Here is a 23,754-nt window from a genome sequence, read left to right on the forward strand (position 1 = left end):
GAGTGAAACTCTGTCTCGGAAAAAAAAAAAAAAAAACAAATAATACACTAGAAAAGTAAGCATAGGACATGACTGGGACATTTCATAGAGGAGGAGTTCTAAATGACCAATAAGTTTATGAAAAGAGGCTCAATTTTACTTTTAATCAAGGGAAATGTAAATTAACCTGTTTTTACTTATCACTTTGGCAGAAATTTTTAAAGATTGATAAAAATATCCAGTGCTGATTATGTATATAGGAAAAAAGGCATTGTCAAACATTAAGAATGAGAATCACGACAAACTTTTTGGAAGGTAATATGGCAGTACCTATTAAAATATACACGGTTTTTTGTGCCAGAAATTTCACTTTGGGTTTCTTATCACCCAATACAGCATTAAATACACCCAATACAGTACTTAACAATATACAAACAAGGATATTTATCAAGGCATAGCATTTAATAGGGGAAAAAACTGGAAATACATGAAAGTCTACTGATAAACAATAAGAGATGAAAGATTAAATTCCAATATTCCCAAACTGAAAAACTTTATGCAGCTGTTAAATAAAAATAAATCAGATATGTTTACCTGAAAGAATGTTGAGTAAATACGTAACGTGCAAAACAATAATTTCAGAAGGCACCCATAGTCATCCAAAGCTTTATATGGTTGGAACAAAGTCTGGAAGGGCACTCACTAAACTGCTAACATCAGTTAGCGCTAGAGAATGGGAAGGAGGGCAGGGCCAGGAATAAATTATTAGTTCATCTTTGGACTGCTTCGTTATTTGATTACATATCAGCTTTCAAAAGTAATAAAAAATTATTTGAGGAAGAGAGGGAAATAACTAATTTTTTTAACCTACTGAACAACATCTAATATGGTAGGCATTCAAGAAATATTTGTCAACTGAAGGAGGAAGGGAAGGGAAGAAGGCAAAGTAGGTTATAAATAGGATTGTAAGGGACAAGAAGATAACCATGAATGAAATGATAATTTATTGGAGATTCTATGAATAGACTGTGAGGGAAAGAATAAAGAGATATTTGATAAAACCAGCAAAAATTAAAAAATGGAAAGAGTGGGAAAAAAGTAAAGTAAATAGTAGACACCAATAAAAAGGTTAAAAACAACATAGTAGTTACCCCAATAAATGTAAAAGGGTTGAACTCCCCTATCAAAAGAAAATAAATAAATAGTAGATATCAATGGAAAAGATAAAAACAACACAGCAGTTATCTCAATAAATACAAAAGGGTTAAACTCTCCTATCAAAGGAAAGAGATTTTTCGTGTTGGATTTAAAACTCAGCTAGGTATATAGAAAGAGATTTTTCATTTTGGATTTAAAAACTCAGATACGTATTGTTTCCTGGAAACATCTAAAACCAAGTAATCATAAATCAACAAAAGTGATCTTATTCACAATCTCCATAAATATCATAAAATATTTCTTAACATGCCTACTAAGTAATGTGTAAGATCTCATGATAAAAGCTATAAAATTTTACTGAGGACATTAAAATATCTAAGTAAGTGGAGAAATGTTTCATTTTCTTGGATAAGAAGATTATCTATTATAAACATGCCAATTCTTCCTAAACTAATGCTTAAATTGAGTGTAATTCAAATCAATACTCCAACAGGAGTTTTTAATGAAACCTGATTCTAAAGTACACTCAGAGAAATAAAACATAGATTAGTTAAGAAAAAAACAGAACAAAATCAAGAGGGCGTTATTCTACTCTACATCAACATAACTGTTTCCATGAGGAAACAGTTTGTGAAAAGAATCTTTATTTCATGTTTGCAGTATTAAAGCCACATTTTGTGAAATTGGAAATATCCTAAATGCTCATCAAACTGGTTTACTACATTAAGGTAAATGAAAAGAGTACAGCACTACATAGTAAAAATAATGATGCACATGAATACTCGCTGGCACTGGAAAGATATTCTTAATATACTGTAATATAGTTTTGAAAATCCACTGAATAGGCTGGGCATGGTGGCTCACGCCTGTAATCCCAGCACTTTGGGAGGCCGAGACAGGCGGATCACCTGAGGTCAGGAGTTTGAGACCAGCCTGGCCAACATGGTGAAACCCTGTTGCACACCTGTAATCCCAGCTAATTGGGAAGCTAAGGCTGAAGAATTTCTTGAGCCTGAGAGGCAGAAGTTGCAGTGAGCTGAGAATGCGCCATTGCACTCCACCCTGGGTGGCTGAGCAAGACTTCAAAAAAAAAAAAAAAAAAAAAAATCCACTGAACTATTTTGCATACCTCAAGTACAGCATTAAGGTCTAAGTTGCTGTTTGGATAGATGAAGCCAGAGAATGTAGCCGGTGGTTGGAAAGAACAGAGTGAGAGAAGGGTGTGAGAGGCTTTGTTTTGCTTACAGGAGCATTATGTGAGGAAAGGAGTGAGATGGTACACAGGACCCCACTGAGAAAGCGGTTATTAAACAGAGGATCCCTGGAAAGTTAAAGAAGTCTCCCTCACAAGATCTTTATTTTAATAGTTCATTTAAAAACCTAGCATCTGTAAATTTACTGGAACTTTTAAAAACCATTATACTGAATGAACAAGTGCTATAATTTTTCAACGTAAGCAAAATTATTTGGTCAAACAAATAATGCCTTAAGAATTGAAAACTTTTCTACATTGAAATAAAGTGGTGTTTCCTTAGTCTTTGTGGTTGTATTCTAGAATTTTAAAAACAATTCTATGTTCTCCTAAATTATAATTAAACATATATATGCATATCTGGTTCTATATCTGCATCTATTGCCATTGTAGATCTGTGAAGCTCTGTATTTCTAGATAGAGAAATTTAATTTGTTATTCATATATTCATATATGGATGTGATCCTTTGGTTATTAGAGTTTGCCTTCTTGAGATCTTCTCCACTTTTATTACATCTTTGCTATCACATAGCAACTAGAAATTAAAGAATTTACCAGCCAGACGCAGTGGTTCAGGCCTGTAATCTCAGCACTTTGGGAGGTCGAGGTGGGTGGATCACAAGGTCAGGAGATCGAGACCATTCTGGCCAACATGGTGAAACCCCATCTCTACCAAAATATAAAAAATTAGCCAGGCACGGTGGTGGCCACCTGTAGTCCCAGCTACTTGGGAGGCTGAGGCAGGTGAATTGCTTGAACCCAGGCGGTGGAGGTTGCAGTGAGCTGAAATCGCGCCGCTGTACTCCAGCCTGGGCAACAGAGCAAAACTCCATCTCAAAAAAAAAAAAAAAAAAGAATTTAACCGGATAAATTATTTAGGGAAAACAAACTCCTTTCCCCATCCTTCAATCTAGGGAAGAGATGTTCAACATTGTGTTTTGAAAGGCTGGAATGACTGCAAAAACACACACACACACACAAACACACACACACACACACACACACACACACACACACACACACACACACACGAAAGTAAAAGTAAAGCATCTTTCTCCTGCAGGATATTAAGGTGGATTAAACTGGTGAATCCCTGAAAATCAGAGGATCGGAGGTGGAGATGAGTGCTTTAACGGGAAGCACAACTAGGCGGTGAGATTAGGAATTCTTGAATCTGATGTTCAAGGGACAGGGGTTTGAGGAATTTCTGTGCATGGTAGAGAGCAAGGTAAAGTACACATGGAAGAGCTATGCATTACAGTGGTTATAAGTACAAGCTCTGGGGTCATATTACTAAGGTTCACATCTCAGTTTCACCAAGAAGGGAGATAATAATAATGCCTAGGGCTGCTTTGAGGATTAAGTGATATAATCTTTATAATATTAATATAGAGACAGTAGCACTATTATAGAACCAGAAAGTAAATCATAAGAGGGTCACAAAATGATACATGAGGCTACTCTATTCTCCCAGTTGGGAGAATGTTTAATAAATGTAATAAACAATTTACAAAAGAAAATAACAATTAGATCTCTTTCTTCCATAAGAAGCAAAATAGAGAAAGAGTTGGATGACAGAAAATCCAGACAACTCTATAATGGAAAGGGAATTCTTTCACATAAGATATACTTACGTTAATGCTAAAGGATATGATTAGAAAGACAGAGAATGAGAATGAGAAGAAAAACACAGAAAACTAAAGACATGGGGCTGTTCACAGTCTGTACAAATGTGAGACATGTAGTACATTACTAGTTCTGTCACTCCTTAATCAAGCACTTTTTGGTAAGTTACTCAATTCTAAAGGGCCTAAATTTATTGCCCTGTGATACGCAGTTTTGTGAATTACATTATAGTATTACTCTACGTTTCTGTCATTTTCATAGTCCTTTCTAGTATAGATTCTAAGGGGAACTACAGTATATATTTCACACACTAGATGGCAATATATGGCTTTGTAAGTGGATATCCTTTTCATAGAAGCCTAAGATGTCTAATAATCAAATATAAGCTGATTTTTCTCCAGAAAGCATAGACAGAAGGGTAGATATTAACTGGTTCTTCATACTAAGATCATTATTGAGATTTATAAAGTAAACAGAAAGCACATGTTTTAATACCTTTGATTTGACCCACAGATGTTAAAGGATCTTGTTGGGACATTCTAGTTTAAGTCTTTAGTACTAGAGAGAGTTATTTCATAACAATGAAGTAAATATAAAATGATTTGCATGGGGGTCCAAATCTGAATTGAGACAATACAACATCCAAAGACCCTGGGATTACAGGCATGAGCCACCACACCCAGCCAATGTTATCATTTTTTATAATAAGAGTAAGCTATTATTATTTTTAAAGTTATGCTTATTCAAAAAATTATAAAGAAGAAAATGAAAATCATATCAGAACAATAGCCAATGTTTGTCAAATTATTTTTAAGAGATGAGAAAGAAATATAAATACACATTTTCATCTTTTTTCCAAGTTAAAAATATTTATAAATCTTTCTATTAATAAACATTATATTAATAGCCACTACCATTCTATTGTTCACAGGTATATATTTGCAAAATGTATATGGGAAGTGTTCTGAGAACACATACCTTAACTGAAAAATCTGGTCTTGCCCCACAACACTATTTTTCACAAAATTGACAGAACTGGCCCCATTTAAAGATGAGTAATGATTAACAAGAGACCTATGCAGAGAAAAGGAAAAAGACAACAGAACAAAACAGAACACAACAGAAACTAAGAAATGAGCTGATGAAAAATACATATCAGAAAAATTTTGCCAGGAAGCAAATTAGTTCAACAAACACTCAGGCATTAGTTCAGTAACAGTAAAAGAATACATGACCTCTTTGAAACAATACCTTAAGGAAGGGGCCAAAAGGAACTCTTGAAAATTACATGAATGACATGGAGAAAAGGCTAGAAAAAAAGTTACAAGTAATGCAAAACTCAAAGTTGAAAGTGAGTTAAGAGAAAACAAAAGCTGTGAGAAGGAGACACTTTAAGCTTTTGTAGATACCCTGAGATCATAATAAATGAAATGGAAATAAAGCTTCAAATAAGTATTAGAAGAAAAAAGCTGAATGTTTAAGGCAAAAGTGGACAACATGGCCCATGAAAAACGAACACAAAATTAGTAACAATAAGATATGTAATTATGAAATTGCTGGGCTCAAAGATGAAAAATATAAAAGAGGTAGCTCTAAAGTAAAATATCCCTGACAGGTTTACAGCAAAAAGCATACACCAGAAAAATGAAAATAAAAGAAAGAACATTTTATTTATCAAAGTTTATTTGAAAGCAAAATAAAATTAAAGTGAGACTAAAGAGAGAACTTTTTAAGTCAAAGAATATAATATTAAGGAAGTTCTAGTATGAATCGAATCAAATCAAATCATAAAGCAAAAATTGCCACAAAAAAAACCAGGAAAGACAGAAAGAAAAGCAATGATAGTAGGTGAGTTATCTTTCTCGGCCAAACACGGCTCAAGTACATGCACAAAATAAAAGATACAAAAATATCTAAATAAAATTAAACACATTTAGGAGTCAGTCTATGACATGGTATTGCTTTAGATGTCACTAATAAGAATGTTGAGAAATACTTCAAAATGTAATGTTAAAGGGTCTCTCTTGATATATAAAACTATGCAACTTTTAAATACTGGAATATGTAATTTATAGCACAAATGAATGTGCTGGCTGATGGCTATACTGTATTTTTATAAAATGCTACATTATGTTATTAAAACAATCTCAAAATCCATCCAATTATTGCCAACCTCCATGGCAATAAATTATCCTACTTTAAATGTCTTTGGCAACAAACTTGAAGTAGATTCATGAAGAGATCATTCAAATTAGTCTCCCACTTTGCCTATGGGTATCTAGTAAATATTCCAATTCCTTCTGTATTATTATCAAACACTGTACTAGAAAATAAGCTATATTATTTCTGCATAGAACTGATACTCAAGGAAAAAATCGCTTTCAAAATTTTATGCCCTTCCTCAGAAAACAATTTCTTCTATAGTTCTAAATCTAAGATCTATAAAACATATTACCAGTCTTCTTTCTATTAGGGGCATAAAAGGCCATTTCTCTATCAAATCCAGTGTCAATGTTAGCTGTGCAACAAAGTCAAAAGCTACAGGCACGTCAATATCCATGGCAATCCCACAGCCCTGAAGCCTTGTCCACTACCACCAGACTGTTATAACTCATGAGCTTCAAGGAAAGATGAGGTATCCTCTACAATTCAATGACTTGGGCCAGGGTCAGTCAGACATGATGAAAGCAGGAGAAAATAAGTGAAATCTGTGCAGATAGTGGCAAAACAGAGCCACAAAAAAGTAAGAATATCTCGTATTTGGTTTTCTGTTACTGCATTAGTTTGTCAAGGATGAGGGCCTCTAGTTCCATCATGAGCTTTTCTCTAAAATCCAGGTAACAGGGAAATCTATAGGGACAGATAGCAGATTAATGATTGCTTAGGGCTAGGGGCAGAAATGGGGATGGAGGGATGGAAGTGATAGCTAAAGGGGACAGAATTTCTTTTTGAGGGGATGAAAATGTTCCAAAATTTACTAATTACAGACATTGATAATGGTTGCCTATATCAGTGATTGCACTAAAAATCACTGAATTGTACATTTTAAATAGGTAAGTTGTATGGTACATGACTTATATCTTAAAGCTGCTTTTTTTTTTTTTTTTAAGAGGTGTGTCTTAGGGGTTGGGGAAGAAGTCAAGGAAGAGGACAGCCAAGAAGTCCCAAGCAGGGAGAAGCATAAGACAAAGACTCAAGACCAGTCCAAGATGAGGTGTGTCAGGGGTTCATATGATCAATACATGCAAAGCAAAGGTGCAAATGTGAGGAAAAGAGATACAAATTGTTTGGACAGGCTGATACTTTATGACCGCAATTCTCAACCCTGGCTGCACAGTAGCATCACTTGTTTACAAGGTGAGTCACGTTTTGAAGATACATCTGTTGCTCTGTTCCAGAAACAAGTATATTTGCTAAGACAAGGTATTAATAATAATTCTTACAGTGTGGCTTTGAACCGAACCTTCAGCATCACCTAGAAACTCTCAAAAAATGCAAATTTTCCATGCATACCTCCATTCAACCAAAAACTCAGACTGTGGCCCAGTAATCTGTGTTTTAACAAGTCTTACAGGTGATTCTGATACATACATATCTCATGTGGGTTTAAAAGCAAACCAAAACAATAGCAACAAAAATCCACCAAAGGCAGGATGAATATTCTGTCCCCAGGCCCTTTATGTGAACATAATATGATGTATCCTTCTAGTTATTTTTGTCAGGCCTAGAGATAGCTATTACCAAGCAATTTTCTAAAAAAACAAAAACAAAAACAAAACAAACAAACAAAAAAAACAACTTTGTTAAGGGAAGCAAAACCCTCTTTTTAGCTATATTGTTCAGAGACCTGAAAAGGTACTGAAATAGATGTTTTAGATATTTAGTGTTTTAACAGGAAAGTATTCCAATTTAAAAAACCAAGATGTCATCTTTTTTTCTTTTTTGTAACAGCAAAGTTATGAGAAATCTGAAGTTCTCTCAAAGATTTAAGATTTCAATTCTAGGGCATATAGATATCACATTGGACTTTCCAGACACACTGGATGTAAGAGAGAGAGAGCAGCTGGAGTACCAAAAAAGATGTCAATTCATATTCCTGGCATGATTCAGGACACCCTTCTTTCCTGGAAAATAGGACTCCATACAGAACAACATACTATTTGAAAACAAGTAGATTGATAAAAAGTAAATGGATTAAAATGAACATATAGAATTAAATTAATGAAAGTCAAAGGATTATGTAAACACAATTTTGAGATCTGAGCTCAAGCATAAACAACTAGTATTTTAAATAATAAGGTCTATTGCAAAAACAAGCAATAGGGAAAATACTCCCAATTTAATAAGTGGTACTGGGATAATTGGTTAGCCATGTGAACAAGATTGATACACGTTTACCTATGTAACAAACCTTCATATGTACCCCCAAACCTAAAACAAAAGTTAAAAAAATAAAGATTATATCATGGTGTTCTAGCACATTGAAAAAAATAGAATAAATGCAGAAATCTGATAAGTTTAAGAAATGGAATCTGTAAATTAAAATTTTACCACAAAGAAAACTCTAAACCTAAATGGTTTTACTAGTGAATTCTTCTAAACATTTAGGAAAGAAATAACACGAAACTTGTATTAAAAATGCTTCCCTAAAACAGAAACAGGAAACGTTTCCCAAATAATTCTATGAGGACTACATACCTCCATGTCCAACAACTAGAGGAATTAATAAAAGAAAAAATATTACAGCTCAAGCACTCTCGTGGACATGAATGCAAAAACTTCTAAACAAAATATTAGCAAACCAAATTCAGATGTATATTAAAAGCATTAAAAAATAAGGTTCATGGTCATTATAGAGTTTTTCTTTCCTTCTTTATATAAATCCACATTTAATGAAAATAGAATATGAAAAAAATAAGGAAAAAAGTCTATCATGGGATTCTGTTAATGAGATTTTTATAGAGAATGTGAAGAGGTAATATGGACCAGTGAACTTAGTTAGCTCCTTAGGTCTTTTGGAAACACATTCATTCGGTCAGTCAGTCAATCAGTCATTCACTCATTTCACAAATATTTAGGAATACCTATGCAGTGATCACTCATTGTTCTTGATTACTAGGCACACAAGTTCTCTTCATGACCGTACCTATATTTATTTTGAGGTGTTACTTTGTCCCACTGATTACATGCAACGCAATAGGATTACAATCCAAGATGCTGCAATTCCCTAGACATGGGGTAGGAACAAGACCCATGTCAGGTCAATAGGATGCTCTCTTCACATTTAAGTCTTGGGCAGAGGCAAAATGACACTGATGGGGCACATCCATTCTAAAGGTAATGTTCTCACCAGACTGTTGCCAGCTAGGACTTTTTATATAATTCTTGTTCCAGGGGATTGGGAAAGAAAAAACAGGGCACTTTAGTCAAAGGTACAAGGTTTTAATTATGCAAGATAAATAAATCCTGGAGATCCACTGTACAGCCTTCTAAGTAGCTGGGACTAGAGTCACAAGCCACCACACCTTGCTACTTTTTTTTTTTTTTTTTTTGATGAGGTCTTGCTATATTTCCCAGGCTGGTCTCAAACAACTGAGCTCAAGCAACCCTCCCGCCTTGGCCTCCCAAAGTGCTGGGATTACAGGTATGGGCTACCACACCTGGCCTATGTTAAGCATTCTTATTATAAAAGAAAAAAATAGAGAAGGAAGAAACTTTTGGAGGTGATGGATATGTTTATGGCATAGATTGTGGTAATGGTTTTAAGAATGTATACTTATCTCCAAATTCACCATACTGTATACAGTATGTATAACTTTTCATATGTCAATCATATCTCAATAAAGAGATTTAATAAAAGAGAACTCATCCAAGGGCTCGAAGATGAGACCAAATGCTAAGACTTCCTTCAATTCTGAGTTTTCTATGATTAAAATGAACACTGTCAGCTGATTGCAGTATCAGTAAGGAAAACTGGCCTGATGAAACAAAAGCTAAGCTAACTGAGCAAGTGCAACTTCTTAGAAAAATGTATCCTTCCTGCCCCAGTACTTAATACCTTTATTCATTTTTTGTTTCTCATATCTGAATCCCTTCCTAATACTTAGTACAGGAATTTTAGCTTTCAGACTCCTCACATGTGCCTTTTGCTGATACTATTGTCCTGTTGACCTGTGGATCTCAGAGTTGGCTTAGAATAAACCCAAAGTCTCCCATTGTTCACATATATACTAAAAATTTTAACGTGGCCATGAGCATGTTCTCTTCTGCTTCTCACTATCCCCAGCATTTCTGGCAGTAAAAGTGCGAACTCTACCACTGCCATCCCACCTTCACTGAGTTATATATCGCCCGTGCTGAGTTAAAGTGGCAGGAAAAAGATGTATGTAGATTTATCACAAGTTTCTGGTGGCAGTGCACCAGGAACCCTCAGGAATCATAAAGAAAATCTGAGGTATCTACCTAAGCAAATCCTAAGGTATCCACCTCCAAGAGTAAATAGTTATTATCAACTAGGAAAGATATAAGCATATAAATGACATTTCTAAATTGGCTATTTGTAAATTAGAGTCTACTTTGGGAAAAGATAGGAAATCAGACACTCTGCATACACTTTCACCACCACAGGTTTTATATCAAAAAGAAATTAAGCAAAGCTTACTATCTAAGATAAAGTGAATAATGCTAAACTAATTGCGGTAGCCAAAGACAGAAGAGGTAAAAATTTTCTTGGAATTTTAGTTCCTTTATTAAAATTTGGCCTCTCATTCACAAAAGGGCTAGGCAATTACCTCAAACAGAAGTACTTATGATTAGAGAGCAACCCAGAGAGCAAGAACACAGGAAATGAGGCAATCCAAGCAAGTACTTATACATTATAAACCTTTTCTCAAAAATGGCCATTAAAAACTGCTCTTCCTTTAGGCAAAATCATGCATATCCATCAACAACACTGACTTGTTGAAGACATCGGCAATAAGAAAAGTGTTCAACTTTTAACCAATTTAAAAAAGAAATTTTATGGGTTTCACCTTGGCCTAGACTAGTTTCGGGAAGAGGGCCATAAGTATTAGTTTTTAAGACAGACAAATCAATAGAGTCTATCACCTGACCTTTGCTAAGAGAGTTAAGCCAAATTCATGCTTTATCAAAGAAATCCTATTCCCTGAGGCAAATAAATGGCAAATGCAGACTCACAGTTGGTGATGTCACCTTGAAGCTGCAGAATCTGAGGGACTGGCATTGTGAGAACAATAAGATCAAACTGCTCAGGGGAGCCTGTTTGTTTGGAGACTTCCCACTTGTCATTTCTCAGGTTGATCTGGGTCACACAATGTCTGAAGCCGACTTCTGCACCTGTTCCAAAAGCAAAATCATAATCACATTAGCACAATTTCATATATGAATGAGGGGGATGTGAGTAGTCACAAACTGAATCCATTCAAACGAATAACGTGGCCAAGACTGTCTTCTACTGTTTTCAAGCTCTCTTCCTTTACTTTCTTTCTAATTTAGTGGGAATTCATCCCTATATGGCATCCTTGGACCTCCCTATCAGTGCCTGCTCTGAATAAAACACTACTTCCACAATTAATGATAAAAATAAAAATAATAACTGTAGCTACTTTTCATTAAGCAGCTACTACATGCCAACTGTTTGGTACACATTATACTAATTTATCTCATGGATAAGGAAACAGATTGAGAAGTATCATGCCATGATTTGAAACTACACCCATCTAACTTTAAAGCTCATCATCTTTGCAGAACAAGTATAGATTTAAGTAAACGTGTAGCAATGAAACAAGAAGGGCAATATTCCCTATTAAAGGAAATAATATTTTCCATTAAAGGACCTGAAAAAGATCACTGTAAGGGAAATGCAATCAATAGATCAAATGCCTTCCTTAAGAAGAATCAGAATTTAGAAACACACTCTAGAGTACCCTGCCATCACATTTTCCTTCTTAGCACTTAACACAAGGATATTTTAATAATTATTTATTTAGTATTGTCTTTCCTTTTAGTCTGTAAACCCCATGAGCTACAAATTATGCCTGTTGTTTTCTACGTGTAGCATATAGTATACATATAGCATAGAATTTACTAGGTATGTATTTATATGAAAAGAATGAATTATGAGGCCAGGTACAGTAGCTCACGTCTATAATTCCAGCACTTTGGGAGGCTGAGGTGGGTCGATCACTTGAGGCCAGGAGTTCGAGACCAGCCTGGCTAACATGGTGAGACCTCATCTCTACTAAAACTGCAAAAATTAACTGGGTGTGGTGGCAGTCACCTATAATTCCAGCTACTCAGGAGGCTGAGACATGAGAATCGCTTCCAGGAGGCAGAGGTTGCAGTGAGCTGATATCATATCACATTGCACTCCAGCCTAGGCAACACAGTGAGACTTTGCCTCAAAAATAAATAAAACAAAACAAAAAGAATGAATTATGAATCATAAAGTGAAAGAAAGTACACTTGGGTCATTAAGTCTCCTTAGTAAACTAGTACTTACCTTCCAGTTTTCAAAAACTTTTGATTTACAAGTAAATCTACTTTTATTCAGCTTTGTGTATAGAAAAATAAAGAATTGAAGATGGAATGAGGGAGGAATAAAGCACACTGAAAGATCCTGTTCATCTTTACCTGGGAAAGCCACGTTCCTAGTCACCAAAAGCTTAAGTTCATCCTGAAGCTTCCTTTCTGTAGCCACTCCAGCTCAGTGTGATCCTTCCTCTCTATGATATTCTTCAACCATCACTACGTTTACTACTCATTTTGACATTGATTCAAAATATCTGCTTGCTTTAGTTGTATCTTATCTATGTAACAATACTCAAGGCTCCTACGTGTCAGGTCTTCAGATCTCGTACACCTTAATCTCTTTCATTGTCCCTTAAATAATGCTACACCATAGTAAGCATTCCAATTTTTAAAAAATGAAATGTAAATGTTAGAAGAAACATGGTTCTAGCTAGCCCAAGGGATCAATCTCCGTTCAAGGCAGTGTGCATTATTGTGTTCTAATCTCAACAACTGGAATAACGGACTTATAAACAATACTCCATCTTGCCTGGGGGCTTTTCTAAGACCCCTGCTTGGGGAAGGTACAAATAATCTGCACTTTCAACACATATCCACCATCCCCTTTATTCCAACAGCAGCAGCTCTGCTTCACTTTGTTTTTATTTATTTAAGATATCTTACCCTCCTTGCCTCACTTAGTCCATGGCCCTGTCCCAGACCTCAGCTAAGTCAACTGATTCTATGTTTTCTCATAATATTCCTTTGAAGAGGGCAATATGCTATTATCATTGGTGAAATGTGTGTGTGTTTAAGGGACTTAAGTTTACAGTTCTAGAACAATTTTCATGCCCCAGATGAATACCTTGAAAATGTATCCCAAAGGCCACAAGGTGTTCTGCATGGGGGGTGTGTGTGTGTTTCTCTAAGTATGGACCGCAGACCAGCAGCACCTATGTACTAGAAAATGCACATTCCTGGGCCCTAAACCAACCATATTGAATCAGAAACTCTGGGAAATGAGCCTAGCAATTGTGTTTAGCAAGCTCCCTTAGTCTTCTCATGATGCACATTAAAGTAAGAGAACTACTGGGGTAGGTGGACAGGCCCAAATCAAATGCCACTAGTAAAACAACCCCAAAAGTAGTAGTTATTAAGAGGTGGAGGAAATGGTATACCCTAACCGGAAAGGTTTCCTTTCCAACTGCTAGGAGCAGTTTCTGGGAAAGTGGCATTTCCTTGTGAATGTAATGAATAACTTTCATAGAGACTACATGTTTAAATCTATAAGCTCAGGAAAACCCAATTTTAAAACAGATAACTAAATAAATTGTCTTAAGAGTTATTTCTGAGCTTAGTAAACTTGACCATGTCCCACTCTTGCATAAAACCCTTCAATGGCTTCCCATTGCACTTAAAGTATAAAATCTTTAACATGGCTTACAAAGTCCCATATAATCTGGCCCTGCCTTAGTCTCCAGCATCATCTTTTACCACTTTCTCCCTTACTCCCTCCCCTCCAGTCACAATGACCTTTTATTCCTTGAATGCACTAACCACATCCTACTACTTCAGAGCAGTTCCAATTTAATGTGCCCACTGCGTGGAACTCTAACCATTCAGCTCTCAGCCTAATTTCCTCTTGCTCATCTTTCGGGTACCCATGAAAATGTCAGTTTCTCAGGAATGCTTTCCCTAAAACAACTACCCCATCACTCCTCTAAAACCTACTGGTCTAGGTCCTTTTCTTGCAAGCACTCTCATAACGCTCTCATTCTTTCTTCTTAATACTTATCATGTAGCTTTTCTTTGTATGTATAATTAGTTCAATGCATTTTCCTCCCACTATACTCTACATTAACAGAGGCCAGGATCATGTCTCTTATTGACTCTTGGTTCCCCAGCACATATTTAATTAGAATAAAATGGTCTGCAGATAGCTATAAAGATATCAGAAGTCTAAGCAGGTTTAAACATTTTACAAAGGCAAATGTGTTTCTGTTACATATTTATTCAATTTTATCCCTGGCCTTCCTCCATTTTAGGGAGAAAATCCAAGCTTATTTTTCTCCTATGATTTCCCACAAATAGGTTTTAGTGAGCAGCAGTCAGAACAGCTCAGATGGGACATTGAAGCGATGTGAACAATGTCTAACTGAATACACAGCTTGAAGTGAATCGGAGAATGCTTAACCTGGTTTGCATGCCATCCTCTAGCTTCTTTAAAAAAGATGCTGTTAGGTATGAGTGCCAGGATCACTTGCCAGAAGAAATTTTGAGACAGAACTACCCAGACTGACTTCTCCTCTATCAATTTTAGAAAGAAAATAGGCACAAAAGTAAAAAGGGAGAGAATAATAAAAGTAAATATTCCCATACAGAAGCCATCCTAGCTAATGGCATCTGCCACCTAAACCATTTTTTCTAATACATTGATCCTGTCAACTTTGACAGGTTACATTGCACATGTTGACTTTCCAGATCACTAGACAATGTCTTTTTTAGGTAGATGATAAAATAAAAACAAATAAATGAAGTAACAGTCCTCCCTCTTGGTAGGCCAAACTAAATAAAAGCTTCCTTACTCTGTGTCCTGGAGGCTAACTCCATCTTTTTATCAATAATTTAATAACATGGGATCTTCTTCAAAAGCAAAGGGACCTGCCCCATCATTTTCCAAATGTCATAGGCAGGAACCACCAGGTGACCAATTTCCCAGGTTGCATAAAGAACTAAGGTGGAATTACTCTTTAATATCCCCTTCCCTCTATGTCAGGAATTAACTGATGAAAGAGGGAAACTAGGGGCACAGGGAACTATGAGGTTGTTCTATTGAGCCATGTGGCTACTGACATGTAGCACCAGGTGGAATGGGTACAATTTTCATACTGTAGAAAAATAATCAATAAGGAAAAATAAGCCTCTACAAACTAGATGTTAAATTGGAGAGTATGAGCAATTCTCATTGCCCTCCATGAGAGAGTTAAAAAACAACAGGGTTAATTTCAAGGGCACTCCATTTCTGTTACCAACTAGCCAAGCCACCTTAGGCAAAGTACTTACTCTCTCTGAGTCTCATTCTTTGCATTAGTAAGTGGGGATGATGATTAACTCCCTTGAAAGTTTACTGTAAAAATTAGAAAATATGTATGTAAAGTACCTAACGTAGTGTCAGATAAATAGCACTTAATAACTGACAGCACTTATAATAACTGATAATTTTGCTGTTGTAAATTACCTCAACCCAGCACAATGACAACTATTATTGAAAAACAAAAAAGAACAATAGAACATCATGCTTCACTCACTCAAGAAGATTGTGTTAATGGGGAAAGCAGGCAGGCACTGAACTTGATGGCAATAAACACACAATTCTCTGCAACAAGGTCAATGTGAACACATCAGACAATACATAAAAATAGAACATAAGGTCAAGAGGAAAGTGTCTATTTTCTCTATCCTTTACTACTTGTTCTGGGAAATTGGTCTAGTTAAATATTGGCTTTAGAGGTTTGAACATTTTCTAAAGCATGCCTGATTAGGCATATCCCAGACAGGTAATTTCCCTGGGAGTCTGGTTCCAATGTATATATGACCACTGGTTGGTCCATCAGATTGTGGGGTTTAAAATTCAGCTAGATTCCAAAATATAGAGTACTTTTGAAATGAGTTGGCAATTTGATTTCTTAAAGTGAGGAATATGTGAAGGTCAGCTTCATTCAAGTAGAATATTTTTTAAACTAACATTTATCCAGAGATTACTATGTGACTGGATTACTATGTGCTTAAATTTGAGTGCATTATATTGTCCATTCCTCACAACACTTTGCCATGACAACATTTTGTAGTAAGTACTCTCACTTTTTCATTTCATTATCCTCATTTTTTCAATGAAAGAACCAAGGTACAGATTTTAAATTTTCCTAATATTACATGGACAGAAAGGGATGATAGGATATTAACTGGAATCTGGGTCATTCTGATTCTAGGGACTGTCTTTGCTTATAGTGTGGAAAAACCAAAATTTTTTATGGACCATTTATAGAATAGAAAGCTTTAAAGTGACTTAAAGAATGTTTAAAAGGGATATAATTATAAAATTAAATATATTACAGATAGGGTCCAACAAATCCTATAATAATAGATCAGGGTAGAGGAGAAAAAGAATCTCGAAGTATTACAAAGATAACATTAAAATAAGCAAAGAAAAATTTATATAAACTCAAGTTAAACAGACCATGAAATGAACTCCACGTAAAATAAATTTTTAACATTTATGTCACTCTACCTACTATGTACAAGGTATGATTAGGTCTGAGTGAGCTACAAGGAATTAAAAATAATCTCTTCTCTCAAAAGCTTACAAAGCAAAATTGGAAGTTAAAACACATGTATTTCCCCAAACACCTAACAAAATAAGGAGACAGATGCAATGTATTCAAGGATGTTTCTCTGCCAGGACATCAACTACATAAAAGCAAGGACATTGGTTCTCGTATCATTAGTACCTAAGCAATGTTTGCCATTATAGTATGTATTCAATAAATGTTTGTTGAACAAAAGGATATATGTATGTATGTATACATGTGCAGGAGTGAAAGCTCAGTAAAAAACAACTGACAAAAAGCATATTAATAGGATAAAAAGCATACAGATTTACTTAATCATAGTTTTGCATGACACAGAAATCTTCAGACTGAAGACTCATAGATACAGGAGTCAATTTTTATGCTTAGGTTCAACAAAGTATGGACAGTTTTGCAGCAATATGATTGGCCAAAGGGTCATATCTATTGCTAACAGACTGGTGAAACCCATCAAGGCCTGTCTGTCTAGATTCTTCTTGACCTCTTTGTGCAGCATTCTTTCTTCACAGTTACAAGTCATGACCCTCTCTGGGACTGTTAGAAACTACAGTCAAACATGGTAGGTCAGGTAATTTCTTTATGGTCTGTTTTTACAAAGGAAGGGAGGGGAAAGTTAAAATGATAGTTTTAGGTTTTGTGGCTGGTTTGGGGAGAAAGGGCTTCCTATTTCTATGACCTGCCTTGGGAAAAGAGATTCTACTTTCTAGGGCTAGCCTTGGGGATGACTGCAAAGCCAGAGACAGGCGAACAGAAAAAAGTCAGAGAGAGCTACTTCTGAGGGCTTCATTTTGGGATATCACTTTCTAAGCTCCTGCACATGCATGCATGCACATCAGTTAGTAAGTACCTTATGATTTCAATAAGTATACTCATCCAACCTGGGTCAAGGGTAAATCATGGTGAAAATAAGATTTTTTTAAAAGTGATAGGTGACACTCTATGAAGCTGATGGTAACATTCTACAAAATGTCAACAGTGTCACCATCTGTGATAAGTCAATTTTATGAGTCAACTTGACCCACATATTTGGTAAAACATTATTCTGGGTATTTCTATGAGCATGTTTTAGATGAAATTAACATTTATCATTAGTAGACTGGGAAAAGCAGATTGCCTTGCCTAATGTGGGTGGGCATCCTCCAATCAGTTGAAGGTCTAAATAGGACAAACCCATTGATTCTCCTTCACATGAGGAGAATTCTTCCTGCCTGAAAGCCTTTAAACTGGCTCATCAGCTTTTTTCCAGCCTTCAGAGTAGAACTGAAACACTGTCTCTTCCTGAGTCTTGAGCCCACCAGCCTTCAGACTAGAACTACACCACCAGCTTTCCTGGGTGTCTACCTTGCTGAATCGCTCTGCAGATCTTGGGACTTACTAGCCTCCATAATTATTAGTGAGCCAATTCCTTATAATAAATCTCTCTCTTTATCCGTACACACATATATTTTATACATGCGTACACACAGATATATACACACATACACATATCCTATTGGTTCTGTTTCTCTGGAGTGGTTTAATACACCATTATATACTTGAATAGACAAATGGTCTAAGCCAGAATGGTATTTATTATGTTGTCATGTTGTTTATTCAATCCCACTGACCTCTCTGATGCCCAGTATCCAGGATTCTTGGGGTTCTCAATAAATAATATTTGATGATAAAAACCAAAACAGTAATTATGCTGGGAATGGCTTATTTAAAAAAAAAAATTCTTAGCCTATATCCTTTCTCAGTTATCTTGACTGAGAAGAAGCTTCTTTCTGTTTTAAAAATAATTATCTATCCTCCCAGAAAAATCCTATTTTCTTTTTTAGAAGGTCTATTTTCAAAACACTCAGATATATAAGGAACAAACGAAAATCCTAATGGAAAACGGGCAAGGTTATAAATAAGACATTCACAGAAGAAAATTGCAAAGAGCTGGCTAATAAAACAAAAAATGCATAAACTCATTTATAATTATAGAAATGCAAATCAAAACCACAAAGAGATCCTATTTTTAAACTATTACAATGGCAAAAATTAAAAATTTCCATTATACCCAAATGTGGAGAAAGAAACATTCTCATCACTATTGGTAAGATATTCTTTAAGAAGAATACATGGCACAACCTAGTTAAATTAAAAATGCACATACCGTTTGACATAGCTATTCTTCTGTGAGGAACTGATCCTAAAGATATGTTTACAAAAAAGCATGTCAACAATAGACACACAGCACTGTTTGTATTAGCAGAAACCAAAATAATCTCCCAACCCCATTCAGCCTAAATATTTACCAGAAAGCTAATAGTTAAGTAAATGATGGTACACATGTCATAAATACTAGATAATCATTAAAAAAATGGATTGCAGTAACTTTGCTGATGTGAAAATAGATCCAAGATATGAGCCAAACAAGGTACAGAATCATTTATATAAAATTATCCCCTTTGAGAATATTTTATAAGAATAAATATAAAGGAATATGTGTGTGTATATATATTTATAATGTTTATATTATAAATAGAGACAGCCACGTAGCTCCATAGGGAGATGCATACACATTGTTGAGGAAATATACACTGGAAATTTATCAATGATTACTTTCGGGAAGAACTAGCTATTGGTCAGTGAATAGAACATCTACTTTTTACAACTCTCTGTACAGTATTAATATGTAACTATGTGTATAACTTGTTTTTAAATGCTATTTTAAATTTTAGGCAGAGAAAATCTTACTCCCACCTGATTCTTTCAAGTAATGCTTAATAATTGAAGAAATTCCTTGAGATGCCACAAAGTTACAGTCTCCTTCTTTCATCACCATTCCTTCAATAGGCGAGGTTAGAGGCCTCAAAATGCCATGGGCTAACAGTTCATCATAAAAACTGAAATAAATCAATATGTATATTTAATGTAATTATGTATCATGATTCACTCTAAAAGACTATATTCTCTTCCAATAATTCTCAGAGGTTGTAATTCATTCATAATTAGAAATATTCCTATATTTTATATTAAATAAAATGTATATTTTGTGTTAAATAAAACATAATACAGGTGAAAAAGAGAAATGTTTTGAGTATCTGTAGACCTTTTCTCAAAGGCCTATTCCTCTGTAAGTATATTTTAAAAGTAAAGTTAATGAAAACAAACAAATGTATCTAGTACATCAATTTTAAATTTGGTTAAGAAGATTGGCTCCCATCACAGCTAGTTGACTTCTTCCATAACACCAACACAGGAGTTGATTATTGAGTGCTTACTATGTTCCATTTATCAGCTCATCTAATCTTAACACTCCTATTGAGGTAGGTGTTAAGAGTTTCCCATTTTACTTAACTTTTTACTGCTAACACCATCAACAAAGACATGTTTCAAGAGGCAAGTTTAATCATGTTAAAAATGGATGATTCGCATCTTTTTACACCATGCAACTGCTAAGATTGATTCCACCTCTTGCAACTAACTCACCTTTGGTGGGTTTTGGCATAATGAGGAGTGCAGGTGATGTACTGAGCACCCAAGTCAGCTGTGCACTGAGGATTATGAGGACTGCTGGCTGTAGTCATCCTTCCCCCTTGAATTAATCCACAGGAAAATGTCTTATTGCATTAGAATGAGCCTTAGCAATTAATTCAAACCACCCTAGGTTACCCCAAATGGATTATTTCAAAAATATCTTAATTTGTTTTAAGCTGAAGTATTTTATCGGATTGTGAGATTTTAGAAGAAAAGGAGTCAGGAGCAATGTAGCAGTGCCCAGCACCATAAAAGTGCATATATTTAGTAATAGGAGTGAGGGGACAAAACTAAAAAAGATTAATTAAATGTCAGAATAAATGAGTCAACTAATGCTCTTTCATTTATGCAGTCAATCTTCATCAGAATGACAGGATTCTGCAAACTACATCTTCAGAAAGTCTTGGTCTATGATCACTTTGGGAGCCTCATAATCTGCAGAAAGCTGCAAAGTCAACAGACAGACCAAGGCAAAAATCTATTTTTTAGGGACAGCAATAGGCCTGAGCTTTGCAAACCTGGGTCAGGCCCTCTCCCACGCCGCCGTCTCAGGGCTCCCTCAGAAAACCGCGGAATACTCCTACCCCGCTCCAACCCTCGCCCCCTCTTGGGCCTTTTCCCAGGCGGCGGAAGTTCCCGATCACGTGACGAGGCCCGCAGTTCAGCGCGTGGGCAGCTCTCAGGGTGCTGAGTCTCTAGCGTTTCCGCCTCAGACTTACTCAGGTGCAGGCCCACACCGCCTCAGCAGCCGGCCCGGCCAGCCTCTTTTCCCAGGTTTTGGCATTTAGACAACACACCTGAGTCTTCAGCCTTGTCCCACACAGCGAGGTACAAGGGACCGGTCGTCTGCCTCCTCAGCAGCGCAGCGCACAAGCTTCCTGTCAGCCCGGCGCCCACGACCAGCACCCGCGCCATGGCGGAAGGGGATCCACAATCCGCGCCGAGTCTCCGTGGTGGGGCCGAGCGGCCCGGGATTTGTGGAAAGGCGGTGGAACCGGCGCTAGCGCTCTTTGGTTCCGTGCTCCCTTCGCGGACCCGGGCCCTGGGCGGTCCCTCCAGCCGGCCTGCAGGGGGCGGAGAGGAGGCGGCTGGAATGGAGAGGCCTGTCGGTCCTTGAGGAGTAAACCAGAGTCCTCAGAGAACTTAGACTGTCTGTCTCCTGTCTTTGGGGTCCGGGCGCAGCCAGATAGGTTCCACACTCCGGCCTGCCCCTCGCCAGAAAAGCCTGGAAATCGTGTGGGCTATTGTTGGGAGAATCCGCCTCGCCACAGAGCTGACGTTGACTACAGCGGAGAACCAGCTTAACCCGTATACTGCGATAGCTCTCTTGCCTGTTGGGATTTTTGCTATTTTAATATTCTAGTTTTGAAAGTGGGAAGAAGAAACACCAGCGATACCACGGGAAAACTTACCTCTAATGCTTGAATAGCTACTATGAGCATAATAGAAACACTCTGGAATCTGGGAGACATTTTTCTTAGACCTGGGATTTTGTGTAACTTTCCTGAACCTCAATTTCTCCATCTATAAAATGGGAACAATAACGTATACATTTCAAACTTGTAAAGATTAAAGATACTTGATTAATCAGAAAATTACAAATTACTCTTCAATAAATACTAAGTTCTATGTCAGAACGCATTCCGTATGTACTAAGGAATATAAAGACGAACAAGAGAAGGATTGGTGCCATTGCCATTGTTTTTATTTCCTCCTCCTAACATTGTACTGGAAGTTTTCAATGAAACAGCACAAGGCAATCAGAATACTGAATTATTAAATAATTAAGTTCACTAACTTGCAGATAAATTATTACCTGGAAAACTAAGAAACCGATTAAGTATCAGCACCAATAAGAAAATTGACAATGGTAACCAATTATAATGGAAACATTTAAAAATCAGAATATTTACTTCATGTCTACCTCATGAAAAAAATTACCATGTATCAAATGGGTGATGAATTAATAATAGATGTATCTAATTAAAGAACTGGAAGAAAATGTAGCTGGGCATATATGACTAAAAAAATATTTTTAACCATAAAAATCAAAGATGGAATTGAACAGAAAAACATTGAATACATAATCATTTACAACTTGTATAGTACCAAATATACAAGACAAAATACAAATAGTAAATTTCGGAAAGGTATTAAAGTTTATATTATTTAAAGACATTATACAAAGTCTTAAAGACACAAATGACAAAAGCCAAAAGGAAAATATGTATACATTGGATAGAGTTCTTGAATCAAAAGAAATTCGTAAGTCCAATAAGCATGTGTTTAATTTTTTCTATTCAAATACAGATTAAAAGAAGGTACTATTTTTCATTTGTTGGGCTTTTTTTTTTTTAACCTGAGACAGGGTCTTGCTCTGTCCCCTAGGCGAATGTGCAGTGGCACAATCAGGGCTCACTGCAGCCTTGACTTCTTAGGCACAAGCCATTCTCCTTCCTCAGCCACTGGAGTAGCTGGGACTACAGGTGACCACCACGACACCTGGCTAACTTTGTGTGTGTGTGTATGTGTGTGTGTGTATTTTTTGTAGAGACAAGGTTTTGACATGTTTCCCAGGCTAGGAATGACTTTTGTAAATGTGAAATGTCTTCATTTGTAGGGATACAGCAAAATATACAATAGTATATTACTGATGGAAGTGTACTAGAGAAATTTTTCATAATATAGTTTGATACTCTGTCAAAAGCCTTAAAGTATGCCCTTTAACGCAGACATTTATCTTGGGAAAATAGTGTACAAGTATATATTAAAGTTTATGATTTTTCTGAAATTAAAAGTTCAGATTTCTCTGAAATTAAAAGCTTAATGTGATTCACAGCCATAGAAAGTCTTAAAATCTCAAAATTGTCTGGAAAGGACATTTGAATTAATCGATTTCACCTGCCCTCTGCAACCATTTTATACATGTTAGTACAGACACTAAGTTCAGGTGAGTTTACCCAAACTTACCTATTATCTCAGTGGTGAAGCAAGGGCAGACCTTCATGGTCTTCTGAGTCTGCTCTCCTGCTCTTTTCCATCCTTTCCTGCTTTCTTACTTCTGTTAATAATTTGATCATCTTGGACAATGAGACTTGAAACTTCATAATCATCTTCTATAGCTTCTTTTTTCTCATCCTTGATACCTATCAGTCCTCAGGCCTTTTTGATCCTTTCTCCATTGTCTCTTGAATCCAACCACATTAGATTGCACAACAGAAAAGTTGCTCAAATTCCATTTCCACCAGCAATGGTAGAAAACAGATAGTGAACAAATAGAATATTGTAAAGTCGGAACATTTTCTTCACTGCACTCTGCCAACTGTGAACATT

The 23,754-nt window shown here is 36.1% G+C and overlaps 1 protein-coding gene across 1 annotated transcript in view; it reads right to left on the reverse strand.

Moving 5' to 3' along the window:
• Nucleotides 1–21,523, reverse strand: part of RNLS (renalase, FAD dependent amine oxidase) — a 221,971-nt gene extending 200,448 nt beyond the window's left edge. The window contains exons 1-4 of the mRNA XM_037731923.1: nt 21,219–21,523; nt 20,374–20,479; nt 19,645–19,787; nt 11,213–11,371 (exon numbers count right to left, since the gene is read on the reverse strand). Coding sequence (XP_037587851.1) covers nt 11,213–11,371; nt 19,645–19,787; nt 20,374–20,479; nt 21,219–21,336 — 526 coding nt within the window. The 5' untranslated portion in view covers nt 21,337–21,523. The remainder of the gene's footprint in view (nt 1–11,212; nt 11,372–19,644; nt 19,788–20,373; nt 20,480–21,218) is intronic.
• Between the last annotated feature and the right edge of the window lie 2,231 nt (nt 21,524–23,754).

This window comes from Cebus imitator, unplaced genomic scaffold, assembly GCF_001604975.1.
Source record: "Cebus imitator isolate Cc_AM_T3 unplaced genomic scaffold, Cebus_imitator-1.0 Scaffold431, whole genome shotgun sequence".
NCBI lineage: Eukaryota > Metazoa > Chordata > Mammalia > Primates > Cebidae > Cebus > Cebus imitator.